Raw genomic sequence first — 24880 nt, forward strand, 5'->3', positions numbered from 1 at the left:
CATATGCTTGGATTATTGAGGTTGCCGGCAAGCCAAATGAGCTCTGTGATTGACTGGCACTAACTTCTGTTTCAGGTTCGGTGTGGAGATTACTGATGAAGACTTTGAGCGGCTACTTGACAGAATCCCCCTTGACGAAGATGGGAATGTCAGATACCCTTACTTCATGGCAATGTTTGATTCTCGGTAATTAATGTCTTCTATTGATCTATTCTTTGTAGGCAGTTTGTGCTCAGAATACACTTACTACAAGCATTGCTATAGTATAGACAATACGTCATTTACACCTAGTCTAGCATATAGCACATTCTTAGGCCGCACATTAAAACCATAAGTTGCAATTTATTATATTCTATGTAAGATCTAATTCACTTGAAAACACTTACATCTCTTTTTATACTTTATGAACAACTTCACAAAACTGGACATGTAATTATTAGAGATGAGCGAGCACCAAAATGCTCGGGTGCTCGTTACTCGGGACGAAATTTTCGCGATGCTCGAGGGTTCGTTTCGAGTAACGAACCCCATTGAAGTCAATGGGCGACCCGAGCATTTTTGTATATCGCCGATGCTCGCTAAGGTTTCCATTTGTGAAAATCTGGGCAATTCAAGAAAGTGATGGGAACGACACAGCAACGGATAGGGCAGGCGAGGGGCTACATGTTGGGCTGCATCTCAAGTTCCCAGGTCCCACTATTAAGCCACAATAGCGGCAAGAGTGGGCCCCCCCCCTCCCAACAATTTTTACTTCTGAAAAGCCCTCATTAGCAATGCATACCTTAGCTAAGCACCACACTACCTCCAACAAAGCACAATCACTGCCTGCATGACACTCCGCTTCCACTTCTCCTGGGTTACATGCTGCCCAACCCCCCCCCCCCCTGCACGACCCAGTGTCCACAGCGCACACCAAATTGTCCCTGCGCAGCCTTCAGCTGCCCTCATGCCACGCCACACTCATGTCTATTTATAAGTGCGTCTGCCATGAGGAGGAACCGCAGGCACACACTGCAGAGGGTTGGCACGGCTAGGCAGCGACCCTCTTTAAAAGGGGCGGGGCGATAGCCCACAATGCTGTACAGAAGCAATGAGAAATATAATCCTGTGCCACCGCCATCAGGAGCTGCACACGTGGGCATAGCAATGGGGAACCTATGTGCCACACACTATTCATTCTGTCAAGGTGTCTGCATGCCCCAGTCAGACCACGGTTTTTTATAAATAGTCACAGGCAGGTACAACTGGGAATCCCCAACTCCGCAATGGGAATTCCGTGTGCACCCACAGCATGGGTGGCTCCCTGGAACCCACCGGCTGTACATAAATGTATCCCATTGCAGTGCCCTGGACAGCAGAGCTAACGTCAGATTAAATGCAGGTGGGCTTCGGCCCACACTGCATGCCCCAACCTGACCGGGCTTTTTAATTCATAGACACAGGCAGGTACAACTCCCTATTGTGAAGTCCCTGTGGACGGACAGCATGGGTGGGTGCCAGGAAGCCACCGGCGGCACATAAATATATCCCATAGCATTGCCCATCACTGCTGAGGTAATGTCATGTTTAATGCAGGTGGGCTTCGGCCCACACTGCATGCCCCAGTCAGACTGGGGTTCTTTAGAAGTGGACACATGTAGTTACAACTCCGTGTGGACCGACAGCATGGGTGGCTCCCTGGAACCCACCGGCGGTACATAAATATATCCCATTGCAGTTCCCAGCACAGCTGATGTAACGTCAGCTGTAATGCAGGTGGGCAAAAAATTAATTGGATTACACTGTAGGCGAGGGCCCCCAAAAATTGGTGTACCAACAGTACTAATGTACCTCAGAGAAATTGCCCATGCCCAACCAAGAGGGCAGGTGAAACCCATTAATCGCTTTGGTTAATGTGGCTTAATTGGTAACTAGGCCTGGAGGCAGCCCAGTTAAAATAGAAATTGGTTCAGGTGCAAGTTTCAACGCTTTAATGAGCATTGAAACGTATAAAAATTGTTTAGAAAAATTATATGACTGAGCCTTGTGGGCCTAAGAAAAATTGCCCGTTCGGATTGATTACGTGAGGTTTCAGGAGGAGGAGCAGGAGGAGGAGGAGGAATATTATACACAGATTGATGAAGCAAAAATGTCCCCGTTTTTGATGGTGATAGAGAACGATGCTTCCATCCGCGGGTGCAGCCTACGTATTGCTTAGGTATCGCTGCTGTCCGCTGGTGAAGAAGAGAAGTCTGGGGAAATCCAGGCTTTGTTCATCTTGATGAGTGTAAGCCTGTCGGCACTGTCGGCTGACAGGCGGGTACGCTTATCCGTGATGATTCCCCCAGCCGCACTAAACACCCTCTCTGACAAGACGCTAGCCGCAGGACAAGCAAGCACCTCCAGGGCATACAGCGCGAGTTCAGGCCACGTGTCCAGCTTCGACACCCAGTAGTTGTAGGGGGCAGAGGCGTCACCGAGGACGGTCGTGCGATCGGCTACGTACTCCCTCACCATCCTTTTACAGTGCTCCCGCCAACTCAGCCTTGACTGGGGAGTGGTGACACAGTCTTGCTGGGGAGCCATAAAGCTGGCAAAGGCCTTGGAGAATGTTCCCCTGCCTGCGCTGTACATGCTGCCTGATCTCCCCGCCTCCCCTGCTACCTGGCCCTCGGAACTGCGCCTTCTGCCACTAGCACTGTCGGATGGGAAGTTTACCATCAGTTTGTCCACCAGCGCCCTGTGGTATAGCATCATTCTCGAACCCCTTTCCTCTTCGGGAATGAGAGTGGAAAGGTTCTCCTTATACCGTGGGTCGAGCAGTGTGTACACCCAGTAATCCGTAGTGGCCAGAATGCGTGTGACGCGAGGGTCACGAGAAAGGCATCCTAACATGAAGTCAGCCATGTGTGCCAGGGTACCTGTACGCAACACATGGCTGTCCTCACTAGGAAGATCACTTTCAGGATCCTCCTCCTCCTCCTCCGGCCATACACGCTGAAAGGATGACAGGCAAGCAGCATGGGTACCCTCAGCAGTGGGCCAAGCTGTCTCTTCCCCCTCCTCCTCATGCTCCTCCCCCTCCTCCTCCTCCTCAACGCGCTGAGATATAGACATGAGGGTGCTCTGACTATCCAGTGACATACTGTCTTCCCACGCCTCCGTTTCCGAGTGCAAAGCGTCTGCCTTTATGCTTTGCAGGGAACTTCTCAAGAGGCATAGCAGAGGAATGGTGACGCTAATGATTGCAGCATCCCAGCTCACCATTTGGGTAGACTCCTCAAAGTTTCCAAGGACCTGGCAGATGTCTGCCAACCAGGCCCACTCTTCTGTAAAGAATTGAGGAGGCTGACTCCCACTACGCCGCCCATGTTGGAGTTGGTATTCCACTATAGCTCTACGCTGCTCATAGAGCCTGGCCAACATGTGGAGCGTAGAGTTCCACCGTGTGGGCACGTCGCACAGCAGTCGATGCACTGGCAGATTAAACCGATGTTGCAGGGTCCGCAGGGTGGCAGCGTCCATCTTGGAGTTGCGGAAATGTGCGCTGACCCGGCGCACCTTTCCGAGCAGGTATGACAAGTGTGGGTAGCTTTTCAGAAAGCGCTGAACCACCAAATTAAAGACATGGGCCAGGCATGGCATGTGCGTGAGGCTGCCGAGTTGCAGAGCCGCCACCAGGTTACGGCCGTTGTCACACATGACCATGCCCGGTTGGAGGCTCAGCAGCGCAAGCCAGCGGTCGGTCTGCTCTGTCAGACCCTGCAGCAGTTCGTGGGCCATGTGCCTCTTCTCTCCTAAGCTGAGTAGTTTCAGCACGGCCTGCTGACGCTTGCCCACCGCTGTGCTGCCACGCCGCGCGACACCGACTGCTGGCGACGTGCTGCTGCTGCTGACACATCTTGATTGCGAGACAGAGGTTGCATTGGAGGAGGAGGGTGGTTTAGTGGAGGAAGCATACACCGCCGCAGATACCAGCACCGAGCTGGGGCCCGCAATTCTGGGGGTGGGTAGGACGTGAGCGGTCCCAGGCTCTGACTCTGTCCCAGCCTCCACTAAATTAACCCAATGTGCCGTCAGGGAGATATAGTGGCCCTGCCCGCCTGTGCTTGTCCACGTGTCCGTTGTTAAGTGGACCTTGGCAGTAACTGCGTTGGTGAGGGCGCGTACAATGTTGCGGGAGACGTGGTCGTGCAGGGCTGGGACGGCACATCGGGAAAAGTAGTGGCAACTGGGAACCGAGTAGCGCGGGGCCGCCATCATGCTTTTGAAAGCCTCCGTTTCCACAAGCCTATACGGCAGCATCTCCAGGCTGATCAATTTGGCAATGTGCATGTTTAACGCTTGAGCGTGCGGGTGCGTGGCGGTGTACTTGCGCTTGCGCTCAAACAGTGGCGCTAGCGACGTCTGGACGCTGCGCTGAGAGACATTGCTGGATGGGGCCGAGGACAGCGGAGGTGAGGGTGTGGGTGCAGGCCAGGAGACGGTAGTGCCTGTGTCCTCAGAGGAGGGTTGGATCTCAGTGGCATGTTGGGGCACAGGGGGAGAGGCAGTGGTGCAAACCGGAGGCGGTGAACAGCCTTCGTCCCACCTTGTGGGGTGCTTGGCCATCATATGCCTGCACATGCTGGTAGTGGTGGCTCCCCAGCTGATCTTGGCGCGACAAAGGTTGCACACCACTGTTCGTCGGTCGTCAGGCGTCTGTGAAAAACTGCCACACCGTAGAGCACCTTGACCTGTGCAGGGTGGCATGGCGCGAGGGGGCGCTTTGGGAAACAGTTGGTGGATTATTCGGTCTGGCCCTGCCTCTACCCCTGGCCACCGCAATAGCTCGGCCTGTGCCCACACCCTGACTTGGGCCTCCGTGTCCTCGCCCGTGTTAGGGATAAAATCCATGTTACGTTAATATGCTGTGGGGCTCCAAATCAGAGCTGGTTATGCCGGCCACCATGAGAAAGCAATAGACACAGGCATCATGGTCGTGTCTTAGAGCAATCTGAGTTTATTTCGTACATTGACTTATTCTTATACAAAAAATAGTAGGCGTATCAGAGGTTGAACTGCTTTACAGAGGTCGACCTGTTTTTCTGGTAAGTGATTTTGTCTTCTCTATAAACAATGCTTTATTTGTTTGTTTGTAGACATCGTGTCTGGTACCCTGATTATCATCACACTCTACATTCTAATTGCATGCCCTACCTAGACAGCAGTACAAAGCATTCCATACAACCTTTTGATCAGTGTAACGAGATAAACAGGATCTTTGGAGACATGATGGACACTTAAGATTACACCTCTACATAATGTAATTAAGTACTAGGCTAAATGTACAAGCATTTAGCAGACCTTTTCATAGGGCACAGAATAGAGTGTACAATTTAGGCCTACAGCCTCCGGAAACGTATATTACAGATGGATGAAATGTATACATATATAAGTTTTCATGTTCATAACCCTCACAGTCCCCCATTTTGAAACAGTCCATCTTGAAAAGAGCCTTTGTAGTGGTGCTATCAAGGGTGCTAAGCCACCCTTGCCGGTCTTTCTATCCTCTTCGCCGGATCCCCACTGTTGTTGCTCTTTTACGTATGACTGTTTTAACGATATCGTAGAGGGAGCGATTCCAGATAATTTGCTTGTCTCCGTATCCCACAGAATGTCCATAAATTGCAAACACTCAAAAGAATGAACAAAAGAAACAGTATTAGTAATGGGTGAAACATAAAATCCATCATCTTTCCTGCAATAGGTGACCATTCAGTAAAAATATCATACCAGTTATACTCTGTGTCTACCTGGATCTCAATACCTAGGCTGACTAGCTTATCTCCTACCCATACATTTTTCTAATTCCATAAGGGAGAGGTTAGTAACATCCAAATGTTTTTAAAGGTGTTCAGTATCTATCATTAGTCTTACAATTCTACCCAAGGATACAGTCAGAGTTGACATAGGGATAGCATCTGGGTGCTAGTAATACTTTATTGCAGCTTCAGCATCTGGCAAAAATGTGTAAGTTTCTGTAAATCTATGTATCACCGATATGTTCTGTATACATCCAGACAATGGAGTGGTGAGATTATATATACTGGTGGTTCCAGTTCGGTTGGCAACAAAGAATAAATATATACATATTGGGGGCCAACTTCTATCAGCATATAGAAGAAGCAGGTAACACCGTCCAATCACATATGCTGATTGAAGGCTGCTGGAAACATGGCTCATATGCGGCTGTACTCCGTCCGCATGCTAGGCCATCCAGTGTTTCTTCACAGTTCTCTATACCATGGGTTTTACTTTCACTATAAATCATCATACCTGTGAACTTGGGCAACCAATATTGTAAAGCATATAGAGGCGGTCCGAACACCACAGGTAGTACTACAGACTTACACATCAGGCTTGTGTCCTTTACATCATAAAAAGTCATTTCTCCAGTGCAATACTCATCAGAGCATTCTATACTATCAGCCCCGGGCTGTATCCAAGATGCTACTGGAATTACATTCTTGAAAATATTTCTCCACAATTTTTCATTATTTGTCATCACATCTGACTGTTCTTTGTCCCTCTCGTGAATCATATATACATATTGCAGGCTACATTGTGTATAGTTCATGAATTTACTCATATTTACAAACAAATCCTTTTAAACCGCAAAACCAGATTAAAAAGCGTTAATACATCCTTATCATATCCTAATGCAAGACATCGGGGGAGGAACAAGGAAGGCATGCATTGTGCCTGAACATTTATCAATCTAGAAACATCCTGTCCTACCCCAGCCATTCTATTCTTCATCACCTCTAAATCTATAGAGTTCAGAACCCCTACACCTGTACCAATTCCCCCTAATAGGGTATCATACCATTTTCGTTTTCCTCTGGTGCAGGGTTTCATTGCCTGAAGAGAAATATTATAATTCAATATGGTTTTCTGGCTCTTTGTGGATGATAAGGGGTGTCAAATGCCTGGGAGTTACCCAGGGCAGACATGAAGTGTTGCATTATTTCACCTGTGAAATGTGTACCTCTATCTGACTCGATTACCTCTGGTACCCCGTATCTGCAGATTACCTTATTCATGAGCTTCTTTTCGGTTACCTGCTCATTTACTTTTGTAACAGGGTACGCCTCCAACCTGAAAAACATCAACAACAAGCACATATTCATACTTCCCAACACGTGGGAGCTGAATGTCGTCAATTTGCAATCCCTGAAATGGGTAGAGTGGTCCTGGCAAGTGCCTTTGTGGTCAATTTACTTCTACCCTGTTGCTTACGGCATAGCTCATGCAAAACTGGACAAATGATGTAGCAGCTACAAAGAACCCAGGGGGCAACCCTTTCTCTCTCAAGCGTAGGTAACATAGCTGCCTTCGATAGGTGAGTCTTTCCATGGATCAGCTGGGCCATCATGGGGTACAGGGATCGTGGTAGGCAAGTTACTGACTGTTTGCCATACGCCACCCTGTTCTACTGCTCTCATATTAGTCCATTTATCTTTTTCTTCTTTGCTGGCTTGTGACTGTAATGTCTTTAGTACATCAATGTTCAAATTTTTATCAAAGTCCAAATCATAGTCTCTGACTTGTGCGGTCAGTATCTTCTTTTCTTCTTTCTTCCACGGCTTGAGGGCCGCTGTCTGCGCTGAAGTCTGCTAGGGCGTTGCCTTTTGCTTCTGCACTGTTGGCTTTAGTATGAGCTTTCACCTTCAGGATTGCTACTTTGTCTGGTAGGAGTAGGGCTTTCATAAGGTTCTGTACTGCTACACCATTCTCAATGGGTTGTCCTACAGAAGTTTAAAAATGTCTGGCCTTCCATATTGGGCCGTAACCATGATCTATGCCGAATACATACCAGGAGTCAGTGTAAATGGTTACCTTCTGTCACTCTACACGCCTCAGTGAGGGCCTTCAGTTCCGCTTCTTGTATCGAGACATGCGGAGGCATTCTGCTTTTAGAGATCTTGTTGTGTGAACATCTGGTGTGGAGTCGTCAATCACCCTGGTACCATCTATAAAATACAACTCAAAATATGTATTAACAAGGGGTTTCAATAACTCTTTAAAACTTAAACTTTTCTTGTTGCATCAATGCTAGACAATCATGCTGATATTCTATTCCAAATAGATCACGTTCTTATTTGCAAAAATTTTTAAAAAATAGCTGATCTGTAATACATAGATCACCTATGCATCCCCCTCCCCCATTTGATCACCTATGCCTCCCCCTCCCCCATTTGAAACAGGATACTCGATTGGAAGAAGAGTAGCCGGGTTCACCATTGAAAAGAAATATTAAAGGGGGGGCATGAGCAAAGCACATTGCAACCTTATTTGACAAGCTAGAGACAGGTGTTTAGGTTGTACTTGAGTGAGTATACTCTGGATGTCATGAGGGGTGAGAACCACTAGGGGGTAGTCCAGGACCAACTCAGAAGATTTGTCAACCCTTACTTGTACTGCTGCCACCGCACAGACACAGGAGGGGGCTCCTCGGGCTACCGGATCCAATCTCATGGAGTAATACCCAAGTGACCGTGGACGTCCTCCATGTTTTTGTGTCAATACTGCTGTCGCATGAAAGGCCAGGGACGGCAGTATGAGACAAGTCCCAAAAAGGTGCGAAGCTTTGGCAGCAGAAGAAGATACAGAAATGGCTTGAACTGCAGCCCTGCGTCGTTCTGTGAGATGTCTGCCTTCTTGAGCTAGACAACAACCTTTTGTTTACAAAGCTGTAATTTTTCCTTTTTAAGCCTTGCAGCCATTTTCTGCTAAAAAAATTTTAGAAGAGAAATAGATGCAGATTGACATGTTTCAGATCCTCAACACAAAGCTGGAAAGTCATTAACATATTGCAACAGCACAGTCCCCTCAGGCGGAGTCCAAGCCTGCAGGACAGTTACATAAATGCCCTTTTGTCTGAAAAAGGGCCGGAGATTCAGACTGTCTCCACTCTGGTTTATTATCTATGACCTTAGGGATTCCAATAGACCTTCTACAAAGGCCATACTAAGTACATGTTTGCCCATCTTTTCTATGCCCCTATACCCCAGATCTGACTAATGTTGTTGAAGGCGGGCATAGAATTGTTTTACACTTTCTTCCTTCTCTTTGTGTGATATTAGAAAGAGACAAGGAGGATTCTCTCAATTTATTTTTTTTTTTTTTTTTTTTTTTTCTTTTTCCCCAATGTTTCAGACAAATTAAAAATATTTTACCACTTCTCAATTCTCTATGTTTAATTTTATCCCAATCTGTGCCACAATAGTCTTTCACATAATTTTAGATTATAGTTCCCGCTGCCTTCCCTGTTCTACATATACTCCTGCATCTCCTCCTTGTCCTCCTTCTCATGCTTTCACTCACTAGCCTAGGATCTAGTGAGCATAGGCATAACCGGTTTGCACCGAGGAGCTCCGCAAGCAGGGCAGCTCTCTCTCCAATCCGGGTTCTGTTGTCCACAATGCCAGCAGGTCCATCCCTCCAGTCCAATGTTTGACCTTGGAGTGGATGACTTGGCATAGGGTGGGGAGGAGACGGTTGGAATTGAGATGAAGGAGGGGGTGAAGATGGAAGAGGGAACTAACCCGACAATGAGAGAACATCTTTGAATTCTTTTCTCATTTCATTTTCAGCTACTGAACAGTATATATATATATATGTAATACAACATACTTCCTGTGTAGCCAAATATAACCAGTTCTTAATTCAGATTTCTTTGCAAAGACAAGTAGGTCTTCTAAAGCCCAGTACTCCCCACCCTTTGAAATTTATCTTATCTTCTATAGAACACAGAAACTTGTCCAGACAGATAGCAAAAGCTGTATAACAGGTTCCACTGCCTGTAAACATCTTCTAAACTGCAAATTCACACTCACTAAGGGGGGTTTTATTCATTCCTATACGGACTGATAATATGTGAAGTAGAAATTGGGATTGTATTTACTGTACACCAGACTTCCAATAATGAGCGAATTATGTATAGATAAGAAAAACTCTTAGTACCGCGGTTTTTACACAATTTGCTCAGAATAGGCTACCCAATGACAAACACAATACAACTTATGCCCATTTCTACCCACATACTGATATTCACCACACTGTGACCACTCAGCGGCCAATATATTATAGGGGGCTTTATTCCACCCTGGCATAATTAACAATTCATCGGACACTTCTTTGTTCTTAGCTACCGACATTTTCATACTATTGCAAATTTTCTTAAACAGCGACATTTTCACACTATGCCAGATTATCACAAGAAATTCTTCAACTATCAGTTTATCAAAATTTTCCTTTAAAACAAACTAGTGTATTACTCTCTGCGTAATCCTGTTCACAGCGCTATTAATGTATTGCTGGAAGGAGCAAGACTTAGTTCAAATTACGCTTTATAGAGAGTTAGACACTATAAAAGGTTCATACTGTAGTTGATTGGGACCCTAATAAGTGGGATGGGGACCAATATTCATTTGCCAATTTCTTTAGCTATCTTCCGCACCTTATCCTCTTTACCAGCAGTATGGACAATGGCTGGCGGTTTATGTACACCAAGAGGCTTATTGTTTTTATTCTTTCACACACATAAAACAATTGTTTGTTTCACTATTTTCTTATGCAGTTTTCCATACCTTATCCTCTTTACCAGCACTATGGCCAATGGCTGGCGGTTTATGTACACCAAGAGGCTTATTATTATTATTATTATTATTTTCTTTATACACTCTTCAAATAAAATACTGTTGTTCATTGAAGATGAATTACACTTTAAATAGAACTTTTGTTATTAATTTGACTAAAGTACTTATCAGGTGTTTCAAGTACACAATTATCTCATATTAATATCTTAATTCAATAATATTCAAATTAACACAACCCAATATTTTTGAATTCCACATATTCCACGAATCTGTATATACATATATACACTGTGGTAATCCTGGGCTATTATCTCACACAACTAGTCTCAGGAATAAAATTAGATAATTAGATGCCCCTCCTTTGGTCACTCCATTTGTTCAAGTGGGAGACTTAACATGGAGTCTAAGAGTGACCTTCACTCTATACATTACCACAATATACATATATATACACCAACATCCACTTAAAATGGAGACACACTTTTCACCTAGGCTGGACTGTGTGTAGGGTGGAGCAAGACCTGTTCCTTTTGTTCTTCCCTCCCATCTCCTTACATCACCTAGCTCCACCCCCTGTGGTCTGGCTCAGCATTTGGTCATTTTTGCTTCATTTCGTTTCTGGTTACCGGACAGTATACACCATATAACACAGTCTAACTCTCATACAGGTCCTTCCATTTATACACACACATAAAGACAAAAACATTTGCATGTCAGTTACTATTTTTTTTTTGTCAGTACTTTAAGTGTCAGTACTTCCTCACTTGTCTAAAAGTGTCGGTACTTCCCAACCCTGCTTATTTCCCCCCGTCTCAATTACTTCTCTTATACCTATAAGAGGCTCCCATCAGGGATTTTATCCCCTGAAAAATTTTAGGCTTCCCTGGTACAATTTATACCATGCCTTCCCGAGATCGGCAAGCGGGTTTCATATTCTGTACTTCCTCACCCTGCATATTTTACCTCGTCTCTACTACTTCTCTTATGTTTATAAGAGGATCCCATCAGGGGTTTTATCCCCTGAAAATTTTAGGCTTCCCTGATATAACTTATACCATGCCTTCCAGAGATTGGCAATAGGGTATTACTTCCTCACCCTGTATATTTTACCTCGTCTCTACTACTTCTCTTATGTTTATAAGAGGATCCCATCAGGGGTTTTATCCCCTGAAAATTTTAGGCTTCCCTGGTATAACTTATATCATGCCTTCCAGAGATTGGCAATAGGGTATCATATTCTGTACACTGACCATGCAAAGTAACAAATAAAGACAATAACAGTTAAACACCCGCACAGCATATTCAGCCCACCATATGAATTCTTAAAAAGCTTGAAGATTTATAAGAGGCATGCACTTCTTACCCCTCGGACAGGAAAGGAGCAGCCAGGAAGCACGGATAGATTGTGGCAAGATAAAACCTTACCTTACTGCGCAGTTTTTGTCAATCCGTGGTTCCGAGTGGCTCCTTATCCCATCTGGGTCCGGGGGGGTTCGAGGTGTAGGTGGTCCTCTTGTTCCATCAAGCCCCGCGTTCGGGCGCCAATTTTGTTAGGGATAAAATCCATGTTACGTTAATATGCTGTGGGGCTCCAAATCAGAGCTGGTTATGCCGGCCACCATGAGAAAGCAATAGACACAGGCATCATGGTCGTGTCTTAGAGCAATCTGAGTTTATTTCGTACATTGACTTATTCTTATACAAAAAATAGTAGGCGTATCAGAGGTTGAACTGCTTTACAGAGGTCGACCTGTTTTTCTGGTAAGTGATTTTGTCTTCTCTATAAACAATGCTTTATTTGTTTGTTTGTAGACATCGTGTCTGGTACCCTGATTATCATCACACTCTACATTCTAATTGCATGCCCTACCTAGACAGCAGTACAAAGCATTCCATACAACCTTTTGATCAGTGTAACGAGATAAACAGGATCTTTGGAGACATGATGGACACTTAAGATTACACCTCTACATAATGTAATTAAGTACTAGGCTAAATGTACAAGCATTTAGCAGACCTTTTCATAGGGCACAGAATAGAGTGTACAATTTAGGCCTACAGCCTCCGGAAACGTATATTACAGATGGATGAAATGTATACATATATAAGTTTTCATGTTCATAACCCTCACACCCGCGTCCACGTCCTCTAGGCCTACCCCTCCCCCTCAGCATGCTGTATTACCAGTAGTGCAGAAACAGAACTCTGTAATTAAATGTGCCACTTATTGGCCTGTGGTTGGAGGCTGACTTCGCTTACGGAACGCACAGCAGAGCTAGGAAATAATTTTGCGCACGCCTGCTGTAACACTTAGCTGGCTGCGTATGAATTAGGAGGACAACTACCCCCAGCACAGACCCAGTACACTGAGGACAGTCACAGGCAGCCCAAATAGATTTTTTTTCCCAAATGTTTTTGGAAAGGCCCACTGCCTATATTCAATAAATATGTCCTCTGTCCCTGCCTCACCACTACTGGCCCTGGAGTATGTAAAATAACTGCAGACTGTTGCACTGTGGACTGGAATACAGCGGTGATGTAACAGCCAACACAGAGCCAGGAAATAATTTTGCGCAAGCCTGCTTTAACACTTAGCTGGCTGCGTATGAATTAGGAGGACAACTACCCCCAGCACAGACCCAGTACACTGAGGACAGTCACAGGCAGCCCAAATAGATTTTTTTCCCCAAATGTTTTTGGAAAGGCCCACTGCCTATATTCAATAAATATGTCTTCTGTCCCTGCCTCACCACTACTGGCCCTGGAGTATGTAAAATAACTGCAGACTGTTGCACTGTGCACTGGAATACAGCGGTGATGTAACAGCCAACAAAGAGCCAGGAAATAATTTTGCGCAAGCCTGCTGTAACACTTAGCTGGCTGCGTATGAATTAGGAGGACAACTACCCCCAGCACAGACCCAGTACACTGATGACAGTCACAGGCAGCCCAAATAGATTTTTTTTCCCAAATGTTTTTGGAAAGGCCCACTATGTACACTAAATATGTCTTCTGTCCCTGCCTCACCACTACTGGCCCTGGACAATGTAAAATTACTGCAGGGCGCAATGCTCTGTACGGCCGATATACAAAAAAAAAAAAGAAGTGCAACACTGCAAAAAGCAGCCTCCACACTACTGCACACGGTTAGATGTGGCCCTAAGAAGGACCGTTGGGGTTCTTGAAGCCTAAAATACTCCTACCACTCTCCCTATAGCAACTCCAGCAAGACAGCACTTTCCCTGATCTCTGTCAGAACGCATCTGTAGCGAGCCGTGGGAGGGGCCAATTTATATACTCGGGTGACACCTGATCTCGCCAGCCACTCACTGCAGGGGGGTGGTATAGGGCTTGAACGTCGCAGGGGGAAGTTGTAATGCCTTCCCTGTCTTTCTATTGGCCAGAAAAGCGCGCTAACGTCTCAGAGATGAAAGTGAAAGTAACTCGAACATCGCGTGGTACTCGTCACGAGTAACGAGCACCTCGAACACGCTAATACTCGAACGAGTATCAAGCTCGGACGAGTACGTTCGCTCATCTCTAGTAATTATTTCCATTTTCAAAGACACAAAAATTAAATTCGACCAAAAGAATTTGTCTTCTATTTGGCTTTTTATCCAATAGAAGAGTAAAGAGCAAACAGGAGTATCAGGAGAAATGAAGCACTAATATCAAATGTTACATAATTAAAGGGTTTTCCGGGACATAAAAAAAAATTAATTATAATCGCATACTCACATATCCAGCGCTGCAGCTCCGTTGCCCACCGCATGGAACCCGGAAGAAGTGTCAGACAGTCACATGCTGTCCATTGTGCACGTTACAGTTTCAGCAGTGATTCTTCTATGGCTACTGAAGGCTGTGAGAGGCTGAGCAGTCGCATGCACAATGGACAGCACGTGACCACCTGCCACTTCTTCCGGACTCCGTATGGTGGGCAACGGGGCTGCAACGCTGGATGGGGAGCTGTTGGGATAGGTGAGTATTCAATTTTCATAAATTATAATCCCTTTTAACTTTTTTTTTATCTCAGAAAAAACCTTTAACCCTTCCGTGCAAATGATGGACCATTACATACTAGTTTCAATAGGATGTAATTATATATTCTGATAAGAAGTGCACATTTGCTTCATGGACATTATAGCTACGTTTTAATAATAAATAATGCAATAATGTTAAATTTCTATTTACAAATTTCAAGAGAAAGTAAGTTGAGCCTTGGAAATTACCTGGATTTCTGTATTGATTACTGAAAACATGTGGTTTGCTTGTTATCTAAGTCACAATTATACACAAACTGTTAGGTTGTGCTGCTGGGACCAGTTCTTCCATGGGTTTCCAGGAGCACAATTTCACAAGTGTGGGATGTTTTAGTTGGCTGGATGTGGATTTCTCCAGCCAGCCATTTCCAACCGGTCTGCTGCATATATATACCAGCCCTCTGGCTAAAGGATGCTGGTTTTCCTACAGCTTGGGGTTTTGCTTTCATGCATGATGTGTTGTATGTGTCTGTGTAGGTGGTCAGACATGTTTGTGAACAGTGATGTGTTCTGTTGGGGCTGCGCAGGTGGCCAGACATGAGGTATGAACAGTCCTGTTGTCCTGCATGTTATCCCTACTGTGTTGGTGTGAACTGAGTCCAGTCTGCTTAGATCGTTTTCCATCAAGGGCAAGACAGGTTCTTAGGTTCCAACATTGGGACGACCGCCCAGTTTGCAGGCAGGTATTCTGGGGTAAGTTGTTTTGTGAAAGTAGGGACCCATTAGATAATGAGGACCCTTGAAGCGAGCTCGTGAGCTTAAAGGGGTTGTCCCGAGGCAGCAAGTGGGTCTATACACTTCTGCATGGCCATAATAATGCACTTTGTAATGTACATTGTGCATTAATTATGAGCCATACAGAAGTTATAAAAAGTTTTATACTTACCTGCTCCGTTGCTGGCGTCCTCGTCTCCATGGTGCCGACTAATTTTCGCCCTCCGATGGCCAAATTAGCCGCGCTTGCGCAGTCCGGGTCATCTTCTTTTCTGAATGGGGCTCCGTGTAGCTCCGTGTAGCTCCGCCCCGTCACGTGCCGATTCCAGCCAATCAGGAGGCTGGAATCGGCAATGGACCGCACAGAAGCCCTGCGGTCCATGAAGACAGAGGATCCCGGCGGCCATCTTCAGCAGGTGAGTATGAAGACGCCGGACCGCCGGGATTCAGGTAAGCGCTGTGCGGGTGGTTTTTTTAACCCCTGCATCGGGGTTGTCTCGCGCCGAACGGGGGGGGGGGGTTTAAAGAAAAAAAAAAAACCCGTTTCGGCGCGGGACAACCCCTTTAAGTGACTCCGCCAATTCACAAACTAATACCTCATACCTTTATAGCTTTTCCATCTGCTTATGCGTGCGGCTATGCAAGGTAAGTGTTTTGGTCGTTTGTCAGTCATTGGGTTATGTCTGCCCATGAGTCCAGTTCACAGTTCACTATAGTTTGGGGTTCCATGTATTTATTTGCATAAAAATTTCAGGTTCCAGAGCCAGGGTGTCCAGGTTGGACGTGACACAAACACAATGTAACTAAATTAATTAAACAGTTATACTGTTCATGTGTTTTTGCCACTGTGCGCCACTACCCACCCTGCTTCCTGCTGCTGGGGCTATGGTTGGGTTCCACTCTCATCCTCATGCTGCATGCCCCAGAGCTTGCCTCCTGGTGTTTGCACATAGGGCTCTTGCACACACCTGACATACATCTCTGGCTGTACTAGGCATCCCCCATGGAGGATACCTAAGCTATTGGTTCTCAACCCATTTGTGACAAAGCCCCCGTTGTGTTTACTCCGGTTCTGACTTCTGCCTATTTCCTGACTGCTGTTCCCCTGACCTTGGCTACATTATTGGACTCTGTTATTTGCCTGCTGCCTGCCCTGACCTTTTCCTGGATATCCTTTTTTAAAGTAGTGCTACCAGCCATGCCCATTGCTAGTTATATGGACACGTATCAGGTTCCGCAGCTCGGCCCTGTGTAGCGTCAGCAGACACACAACCGAGACTGTCTTTGGGAGTAACAGCTTGGGGACAAAAGCAAAGATCAAATCCTGCTTGGATGAGTCAAGGGTGAAAAATGGGGTTCCTAAAATGCTGCCTCCTTTAATAACCCAAAGTCAAATCTGTGTGTGGCAAGGTGGATCCACATCTGCCTGCCTGACACTTTTATTGAGCAGCCACAGTGCAGAGGGAAAAAGTAAATGCATCCTTGAATTTAATAACCTGTAGACCCCTACATGCCATAAACATGTCTACCTAGGTTAGGTCTGCAATGAGGCAATTTAAAGAGGATTAGATAGCATTCTCAGCCTAAATCTAACAATGGCATAATATTATTAAATATATTAAATAATAATTTAATAGTATTATGCCATTGTTAGATGTGAGCTGAGAATGCTATCTATTCCTCTTTGAATTGCCTCATTCCAGACCTAACCTAGGTAGACCTGATTATTATCAGTGCAGCTTTCAGATATGAGACACTGAGATAGTGGCAAACGTTTTTAATATAAATCAATCAAGGCTATGTTTTATAGGAGTATTCACATCTCAGACTTTTATTGCATATCTGCAGGATCTGCCATAGAAGTCTAATATGTGAGGGACCTACCTCTGAATACAGTGGCCAGGGTGGCTGGGTGAAAGGAAATAGCCAAGCACCCTGCATTTCTCTGTTTCCGTACATGCCATGCAAGTCAATGGGAGTTACTCAAACAGTGTAGCACAGTGAGCTGTGTGGTTTCTGTAACAAGGGTATCTTACAACCTGCTGGATACGCAATAACATATTGCCATGTACTTTGTTGACGTGTATACATGCCAATATAGAGCATGCTGTGATTTTTCTTTGCTCGTATTTTGCGCAATTCGTGTGAGTGAAAACATGCCTGCCTATGGGAAATTGGTACAGCGTATTCCTTGCGCAAGACATGCGTGCGTTCTAATGGAGCTACGGAATCTGAGCTGAGCTTGTTTGTGTCTATCAGCCAGCTACCTTGTGATCAAAGGTGTTCCCATTTTGGCCATGTTTGACAGAGTTGAAAACACCCGTTTAAGTCTGTTTTTATAATTTTCTCATAATAATTATGATAGAAATTAGACCAAAATTTATTAGTATTCAATACAGAAATCCAGATAATTCTAAAGGGTTCACTTATTTATTTTTGTCTGTTTCAGTAAACACTTGTATTTCCAATGAAATAATGCTAGACCACCTTTTTCTTAGTGCTTTGTATTTTTTAACTCAGATTTTGGTGTGAAATTCACACCCTCATTTGAAGAGGTAGAATTCGCACCACATGTCAATTTCCACACAGATTTTGGGCAAATTTTCTCCTCATACTATAGGAGTGTGTAGCAAGATTTATCCATGTACATATGTGTGAATAGTAACAGATGTCTTAACTAGAGATGAGCGAACATGCTAGTCCGAGCTTGATGCTCCTTCAAGTATTAGCATACTCGATGGTGCTCGTTACTTGAGCGAGCACCACGCTGAGTTCAAGAGAGAGAGAGAGAGAAAAAAAAAGAAAAAAAAAAGCTCGGCACCGAGCGGGTCCATTGAAAAAATGCTTGAGTCTCCCATTGACTTCAATAGGGTTCGTTACTCGAATAGAGCTCTCGAATATTACAAAAAGCTCGACTCGAATAACGAGCACCCGAGCATTTTGGTGCTCGCTCATCTCTAGTCTTAACATTAGCTCGAGCATTCATATTTGTTTGTGTATGAGTGTCTCTCCTATCTCCTCCTCACCCTTCTTTCTGCATGCATGATTCATCCCCCAGCTCTACCATCCTAGTGTCCTCTGCCAATCATGTGAGAGCAGACAGTGGACAGCAAGCTAGGGAGAATGAAAGGATTTTCAACACAAAAATTTTATTTTAGGTAAATGAAATTTCAAGTACTTTTGCTAATCATTAGAGATGAGCGAGCGTACTCGGATAAGCACTACTCGCTCGAGTAATTTGCTTTATCCGAGTATTGCTGTGCTCGTCCCTGAAGATTCGGGTGCCGCTGCGGCTGACAGGTGAGTCGCAGCGGGGAGCAGGGGAGAGCGGGCGGGAGAGAGGGAGAGAAAGATCTTACCTCTGTTCCTCCCCGCTCTCCCCTGCAGCTCCCCGCTCCGGGGTATAACACAAGTTCCGTAGGCCGAATACAGCCCACCACCTCATTTTATGCATCCCACCGGCCGTGCATTAAACCTCAAAGGGGTTATCCAGGCAGAGCCCTCCAGGATATATCGGGGTCGGAGTGGCCGGTGCTCGTATTTGCATACGCAGCTCTCATTAAAATCAATGGGACCCCACCCTTCAATTACAAGTGCAGTTTCCATTGGGGGTCACTGTTACTATTGCAGCCACAATGGGAGTCCCTATTAGGGCTTGTTCACACGGGCGTAGGTGCATGTTAGTTGTGCAAATGCGCTGTGTATTTGCCGAACCAAAACTCACGCCTGCATTCTTCAGCCACTCCAGCATGTTTTTATGTGCACAAATACATTGCATCATTGAAATGGAGCACGAATACGCAGGTTTCCTGTGTATTCACTGAATATTTGCACTCATCCAATTACTTCAATGGCCTATTGCAGTGTGTTATACGTACCGAAAGGGGTCATGACACGTATTTTTTAAGCAATGGGTTCTATTCATAGTGTGCATGAAATACAGTGCGCAAATACGCTCATGTAAACGAGCCCCTACTGTATCATTACAATCGGTCCTTTGAATGCAATCATAAGGCTGATGTGGCCCTCGGTAGAAAATTAGTTTGACACTCCTGAGTTATGTATTATATCCACTTTTTGCTTTATTGGAGAAATACTAGGGTCTGGGACACCCTTGAACCTGATTTGTTTATTGCTTTTGGACATTTATTGTATTCTCTAATATGCCAATCAGACATGTCAAAAGGTGTAATTAGTTACATTTTGTGTATGAAAGAGTGCACATCTGTACTGATGGATACTACAGATGTGTTCTGTGGACATGGTCCTACTGGTTAGAATCTATCTCCACAGAGGACCTAACTCTACAGAAGTCTTTGTGAGGGTCCTGCCCCAACTGCCTATTTTACTTTTTCCATGTTCTTATCTCCTCCTATTATGTTGCCCTTCATTTTTTTCATTGTTCATGTTGTATGTGTCACCTCCGTTTCTGAACGATCACTCCTCAGGGGAACTGTTCCCTGCTTTTTTGCATTGTTCTTATTACTGTTTTAAAAAATATGATCTAAAAAAGGTTCTTCACAATGATGCCATGTTTAGTCCAGGTTTTGGGTTTCACTTGATGGCACTGTATTGTTGGCTCATGCTTTCTAAACTGCATATTTTTGTTCACGTAACATTATGACTGCATTCTCATTCTGACTACTTGTATTGTTGTTGTCCCTCTTGGATAAACTAAAAATGTTAAAAAAAATCTCATATCAAAGGGAAACCAGGAACGGAAGTCCCATATAATATTCAGAATAAACCAGTCCCAGCACCATTTTCAACTCAAATAGCCCGCAAAAGGCTGCAGAACAAGCTTGAATGTGTGCTGATTAGAAGAGACAGCCGTTTGGGTATGGTTGGAGGAGTTAGAACCTCCAGCCATACTGCTGCTGTGAGCTACTACCTGGGAGAGACAGATAGATCAGAAAGAGCTGAGAGGGCTGCAAGCCTGAGGTCCAGTGCGGACCAAGCAGTGGGAATACCACAAGTCTGACATGGGAGGATGCCCCTAGACTGACACCCTGGTTGGGTACAGTATCATGGACATTGCTATGATGTGCTGTGGCACTAGGCCACACTGCATTGGAGAGAATTGTAATCCTATGTGAGTTGGCAGCTAGATGGTTAGGATTTATGTTTCTTAGTGTATGTGTTTACTGTTAGTAAAACAGTGCGAAGATTTGTTATCTATTATTGCAGCCAAAATAAATGGACTACCTGCGTTTTAGCACCAAATCTGGTGTGGACCTGGGTTACTGAGGTGTGACCACCCATCTAGGTGGAGGAAAAATGTAGATCATGAGTAGTGACTAATCCCCTATTGTCATAGTTTATACCGATTTTTTAATATGCTTTTCTAAGGAGCACTTTATAATCAGGTGTTTTTTTAAACCGAGGTTAGTAGGTAAGAGATTTAAAAAAAAAAAAAAAAAACAGCTGGAAACTGATACCATCTTTCGTCAACAGTTCCTCAATTAGTTTAGTTCCCAAACAAAATTGCATACTTCAAAAAATATAGATTTTAGCCCAGCAGTGCATGCATGAAAATACTACTACCGGAAAACCTGTTTACATGCTCTAAATAGTCTCTTTACAATTTTCTTATGGCCATACTCAAATGTGCTAATTCAATAAGTCCTTGTCACTACAGGCTGTTGCATCTTGCCCAAGCTGATTATATGTATAGACAATAGGGCTCATTTATTATTCAAAATACACCAGCTTTTTGGCTTATAAGCTTGCACCAGATTTATCATGTGCTTTTAGACACTTTCGGACAGTTTTTCTGATTTGTACAAAGAGGGGTGTGGCCTAAATTGTACCAAAAATTGAGCTAAATTGATAAAAACTAAACCAACTAATAGATGATCTAAACTAGGCTAGATAGTCTTAAAATGCAACAGATTTATCAGTCGGTTATAAATTTAGCGCATTTTAAGACCGTCTAGCCTAAGTTTGTACTGTCTAATTTTTAGACAGTATTAGTAAATAAACTCCAATGTGGCTGATATAACATTTCTGAGAAGCTCTGTTCACTCCTCTTTTTCTCTGGTTTTCCATTGATTGGGGGGGGGGGAGATGTTTGGAAATAGGATTTGGTTTTGCACAAAATTATCTGTTGTAATGATAAACAACATTTGCAAAGGACAACATTGTGTACAACATTTTCCTTTTTACTATTTTTCCTTACATTGCAGTCCATACAACTAGTAAGAAGGAAACAGATGTCTTTTTACTGACATTGCTGGAATTTAGTGCTCAAGAAGGGTTGACTACTGATGACACGGCGTACAGGTCTCTAAATCCTAGTGACAACTGATACATTTTTGCATTGTTTTTTAACCAATTTTGATCCTTTCATTAACAAAAATGGAGAAAGACACAATTTCCAATGTGAGCTTAGTCTTATTTATGTGACATGTGTTAACATTGTCAACTTTGTCATCATTGTGTATTCTGCAAATCCTTCCAATATGCCTTGACACTTGTTCTAACGCCCCTTTCTATGTAGTATATTTGCTCTTTTTGTGATGGAGAACAGAAGTAAAATGTTGACTCAGGGGTTTTCCAGGATGATGGACGGCTGGTGTTTGAATAGCAGATCCATGTGTAACTATAAAAATAAAGGAGAAAATACATAATGTCATTTAATGTTCCACATTTATGTAAAATATAAAGAATACCCCTTATAAAGTAGTTCCCTTATTCTTAATGTTTCCTTTCACTTCTCTGTTCGTATGTTAGTCAGATATTGAGACATGCTTTGTTGAGCAATTAAATCATCTTCTGCCAGACCTCCATAAGAAACCTTTGTGTGGTCCTGCTCTCAGATAGGCATCAGTCCCTAAAGTTGACAGGGGTATTTTTTTCTAAACAACACAAAATGTGTGTGGGAACTTGCAGGAAGCAAATCCAGTCTTAGGTCTAGATTTTTGTTTCTTCTATACATAGAAGAGAAAAGTGACGTTATAGATGCATCTGAAGTTAGTCCTACTCAAGCTTGGAAAGAACAAAAGAACAGTGTTGTTTGTGGGATGCATCCCCGACTTATATATTCTTCCCATGTCAGTATAATCACTACTGGGAGGTAGCTCGATTAAGGATTACCATATCATTAATAGTATCCATGACTTTTGTTCAAAGGCTACTTGTGTAATGTTGCCTTGTGGATGAAGCACTTTAATCCTCTCAGCCGCAGCTGTAGAAAGGGGTCTTCCTTAGCTCCCCACACTGACTTTCCGTGTCCCCTTGGATCAGTTCTAAAAAACAGACAGAAACAACCGTCAGCTGAAAGACAGAAAAAAAGAAACAATCATTCTACATTTCCACATTCATCTCCCAGCTTCAATCCCTGCCAATGTTTTCCATTCTTCTCCTTTTTTTTCTAATAACCAGATCACCACTCGGATGGTGGTCAGATTAAGCAAAGAACAATGCCATTTTAAATGTTAACTTTGCATCTCATTATATTCACCTTGCATGAAAAGAAAGGCACCATTTACTACTGTGTCAATTCAGTACCCATAGCCAGGATTCGTATCTCTGCAGATACTTCAGGAGATAGCTTATTGCTTTGGAAACAAGTTGACGATTGTAGACCATTTTGTTCCATGCAAGACATTAATGCAATTACTGTGGATGATGATCTCCTTTCAAACATTAAATCTGTTAACTGCAAAGTTTGCATTTTCCCCCCAAGAAGAGTATTTGGCTACTTGCTTAAATTTGTTATTTATACTGACCTACTCTTCAGTTTAAGGGTTCTTTTGGATGAGCTGATTATCGTTTGAACAGGCAAATGAGCGAGTGACATCATCGCTAGCTTGTTTACTCTTGTGCAGCCTGTTTAGACATGCAGATAACATCATTGGTTCTTTCAAACGAGAATCGTTTAGTCTTTCATAGTCACTGTATAAGTCAATGAGAAGGACTAAACAATGGCTATTTAAACTTAACGATAAGTGAACGAGCCAACGATGATTTTTATGCCTGCATAAAATCAATGATGAACGAAAAGTGACCGGTTATCGTCCGGCATTTGGTCGTTGGCTTAAGCTTAGACCAAACGATTATTGTTCACATTTGCTCATTTGAAAGATTTTTTGATCAATAATCGTTCTGTCGAAAAGTACTTTAAGTTTTTGTTTAGACAACCTATTTTCAAATATCTTATTAGGCAGAGGTAAGAGCAGCTACAAAGAGTGTCTTACTCTGGAAGACAGAGCATGTCCATATATTGCACCCCCAGCTCATTGATGTCAGTGTGCACCATGTAATGCTTCACTTTCCCTGCACTGGCATTGTGGGGAAACTGAATCCCTCTACAGAGTACAACTGATTGATGGAGACCTTTCAACAAGCCGGTCTGTAATTAGCTAATCATCATAAGATTCATCTAGGAAAACAAGCTGCCCAAAAAAGCAAACCCCATTTAAACCAGGTTTTCCAAGACTAAAAAATATTTCATGGATAGGAAATGGGACAAAAAAACCAAACTGATCAGCGCTCTCCAGTAAGATGTCCCACCACCTGCAATGGCCAAGTGCTGTTTATTCTTCAAGTGACCTCTGCAGCCAATCTGTCTCACCACAAATGCCATGACATAGAGGCATATTTGGGTTAACATCACAACATCAGTCTGGCCCATGTGACCATGGCATCAGCGCATGTGCCTTGTCATTCAGCACTCTGCACCAATGTTTAAACAACGGTCTGATGCTGTGGGGACTGATTCGTCGGTGGGGAAATTGGTTCCCCAGCTGGCCAATCAGCCTTTTTTGCAGTATATAAATTCCGGCCCCTCCTTTCAGAGGGCACTGGTTATTCCTCTACTAGATGTTCTGATCCGGTCCACGTTCTTGCTAAAATCATCAGTCAGTTACATCACTGTTTTTGATGCAGTTTGTTTCAGATTACATATTCTTCATAGTTCTGCTGAGGCTTGTTGTATTTACATCTGTAAACTGTGATCTCCCTTTTATTATCTAGGTTCTGTACTAGGGCCACCCTCATCAAGGTGATTGCTCTGCTTTTAGGCAGGATTTTACTATTTTACTGTGCTAGGGTAAAATTTCCTTTTCCCCTTTTAGTTACATTTTATATGGTTCTGTTATCAGAGTTCTATACTAAGTATATATCCATCCCGTCAGACAATTTTACATCTAATCCGGGCGAGGTGATTTAGCATCTGGTTCAGACGTAACACAATCACTGGCCTCAATGATGATACTGCCATGAATTGCATGTGACTGCTGAAGCCAGTGATTTGCTATAGCATTCACGTGAACAATAATCAACACATGACCGCTTCAGGAGCACCCGGGACTGGAGTGGCTGCACTGTGCACTCCGATGGGGGGAGACATCACTGGGGAGTAATGCTTAGTTTGTTGTGTTGTACCACTTCTTGCCCGTCGTTTTTTTTTTTTTGTCCATGTCTAAATAAAGTAAAATTTTAAAACATGATCACATCATAGCTCCATAACATTTTATAAATAGTGGAAACAACAAGACAAAT

General features: G+C 43.9%; 1 protein-coding gene across 2 annotated transcripts in view; it reads left to right on the top strand.

The window, feature by feature from the left end:
- LOC136572664 (EF-hand calcium-binding domain-containing protein 6-like) overlaps positions 1 to 24880 on the top strand; it is a 125010-nt gene that overhangs the window by 59815 nt on the left and 40315 nt on the right. For both annotated transcript variants that reach the window (XM_066573463.1, XM_066573462.1), the window contains one exon: positions 76 to 186. In XM_066573463.1, the coding sequence (XP_066429560.1) occupies positions 76 to 186 (111 nt within the window). The remainder of the gene's footprint in view (positions 1 to 75; positions 187 to 24880) is intronic.

The sequence above is a fragment of the Eleutherodactylus coqui genome, chromosome 7 (assembly GCF_035609145.1).
Source record: "Eleutherodactylus coqui strain aEleCoq1 chromosome 7, aEleCoq1.hap1, whole genome shotgun sequence".
NCBI lineage: Eukaryota > Metazoa > Chordata > Amphibia > Anura > Eleutherodactylidae > Eleutherodactylus > Eleutherodactylus coqui.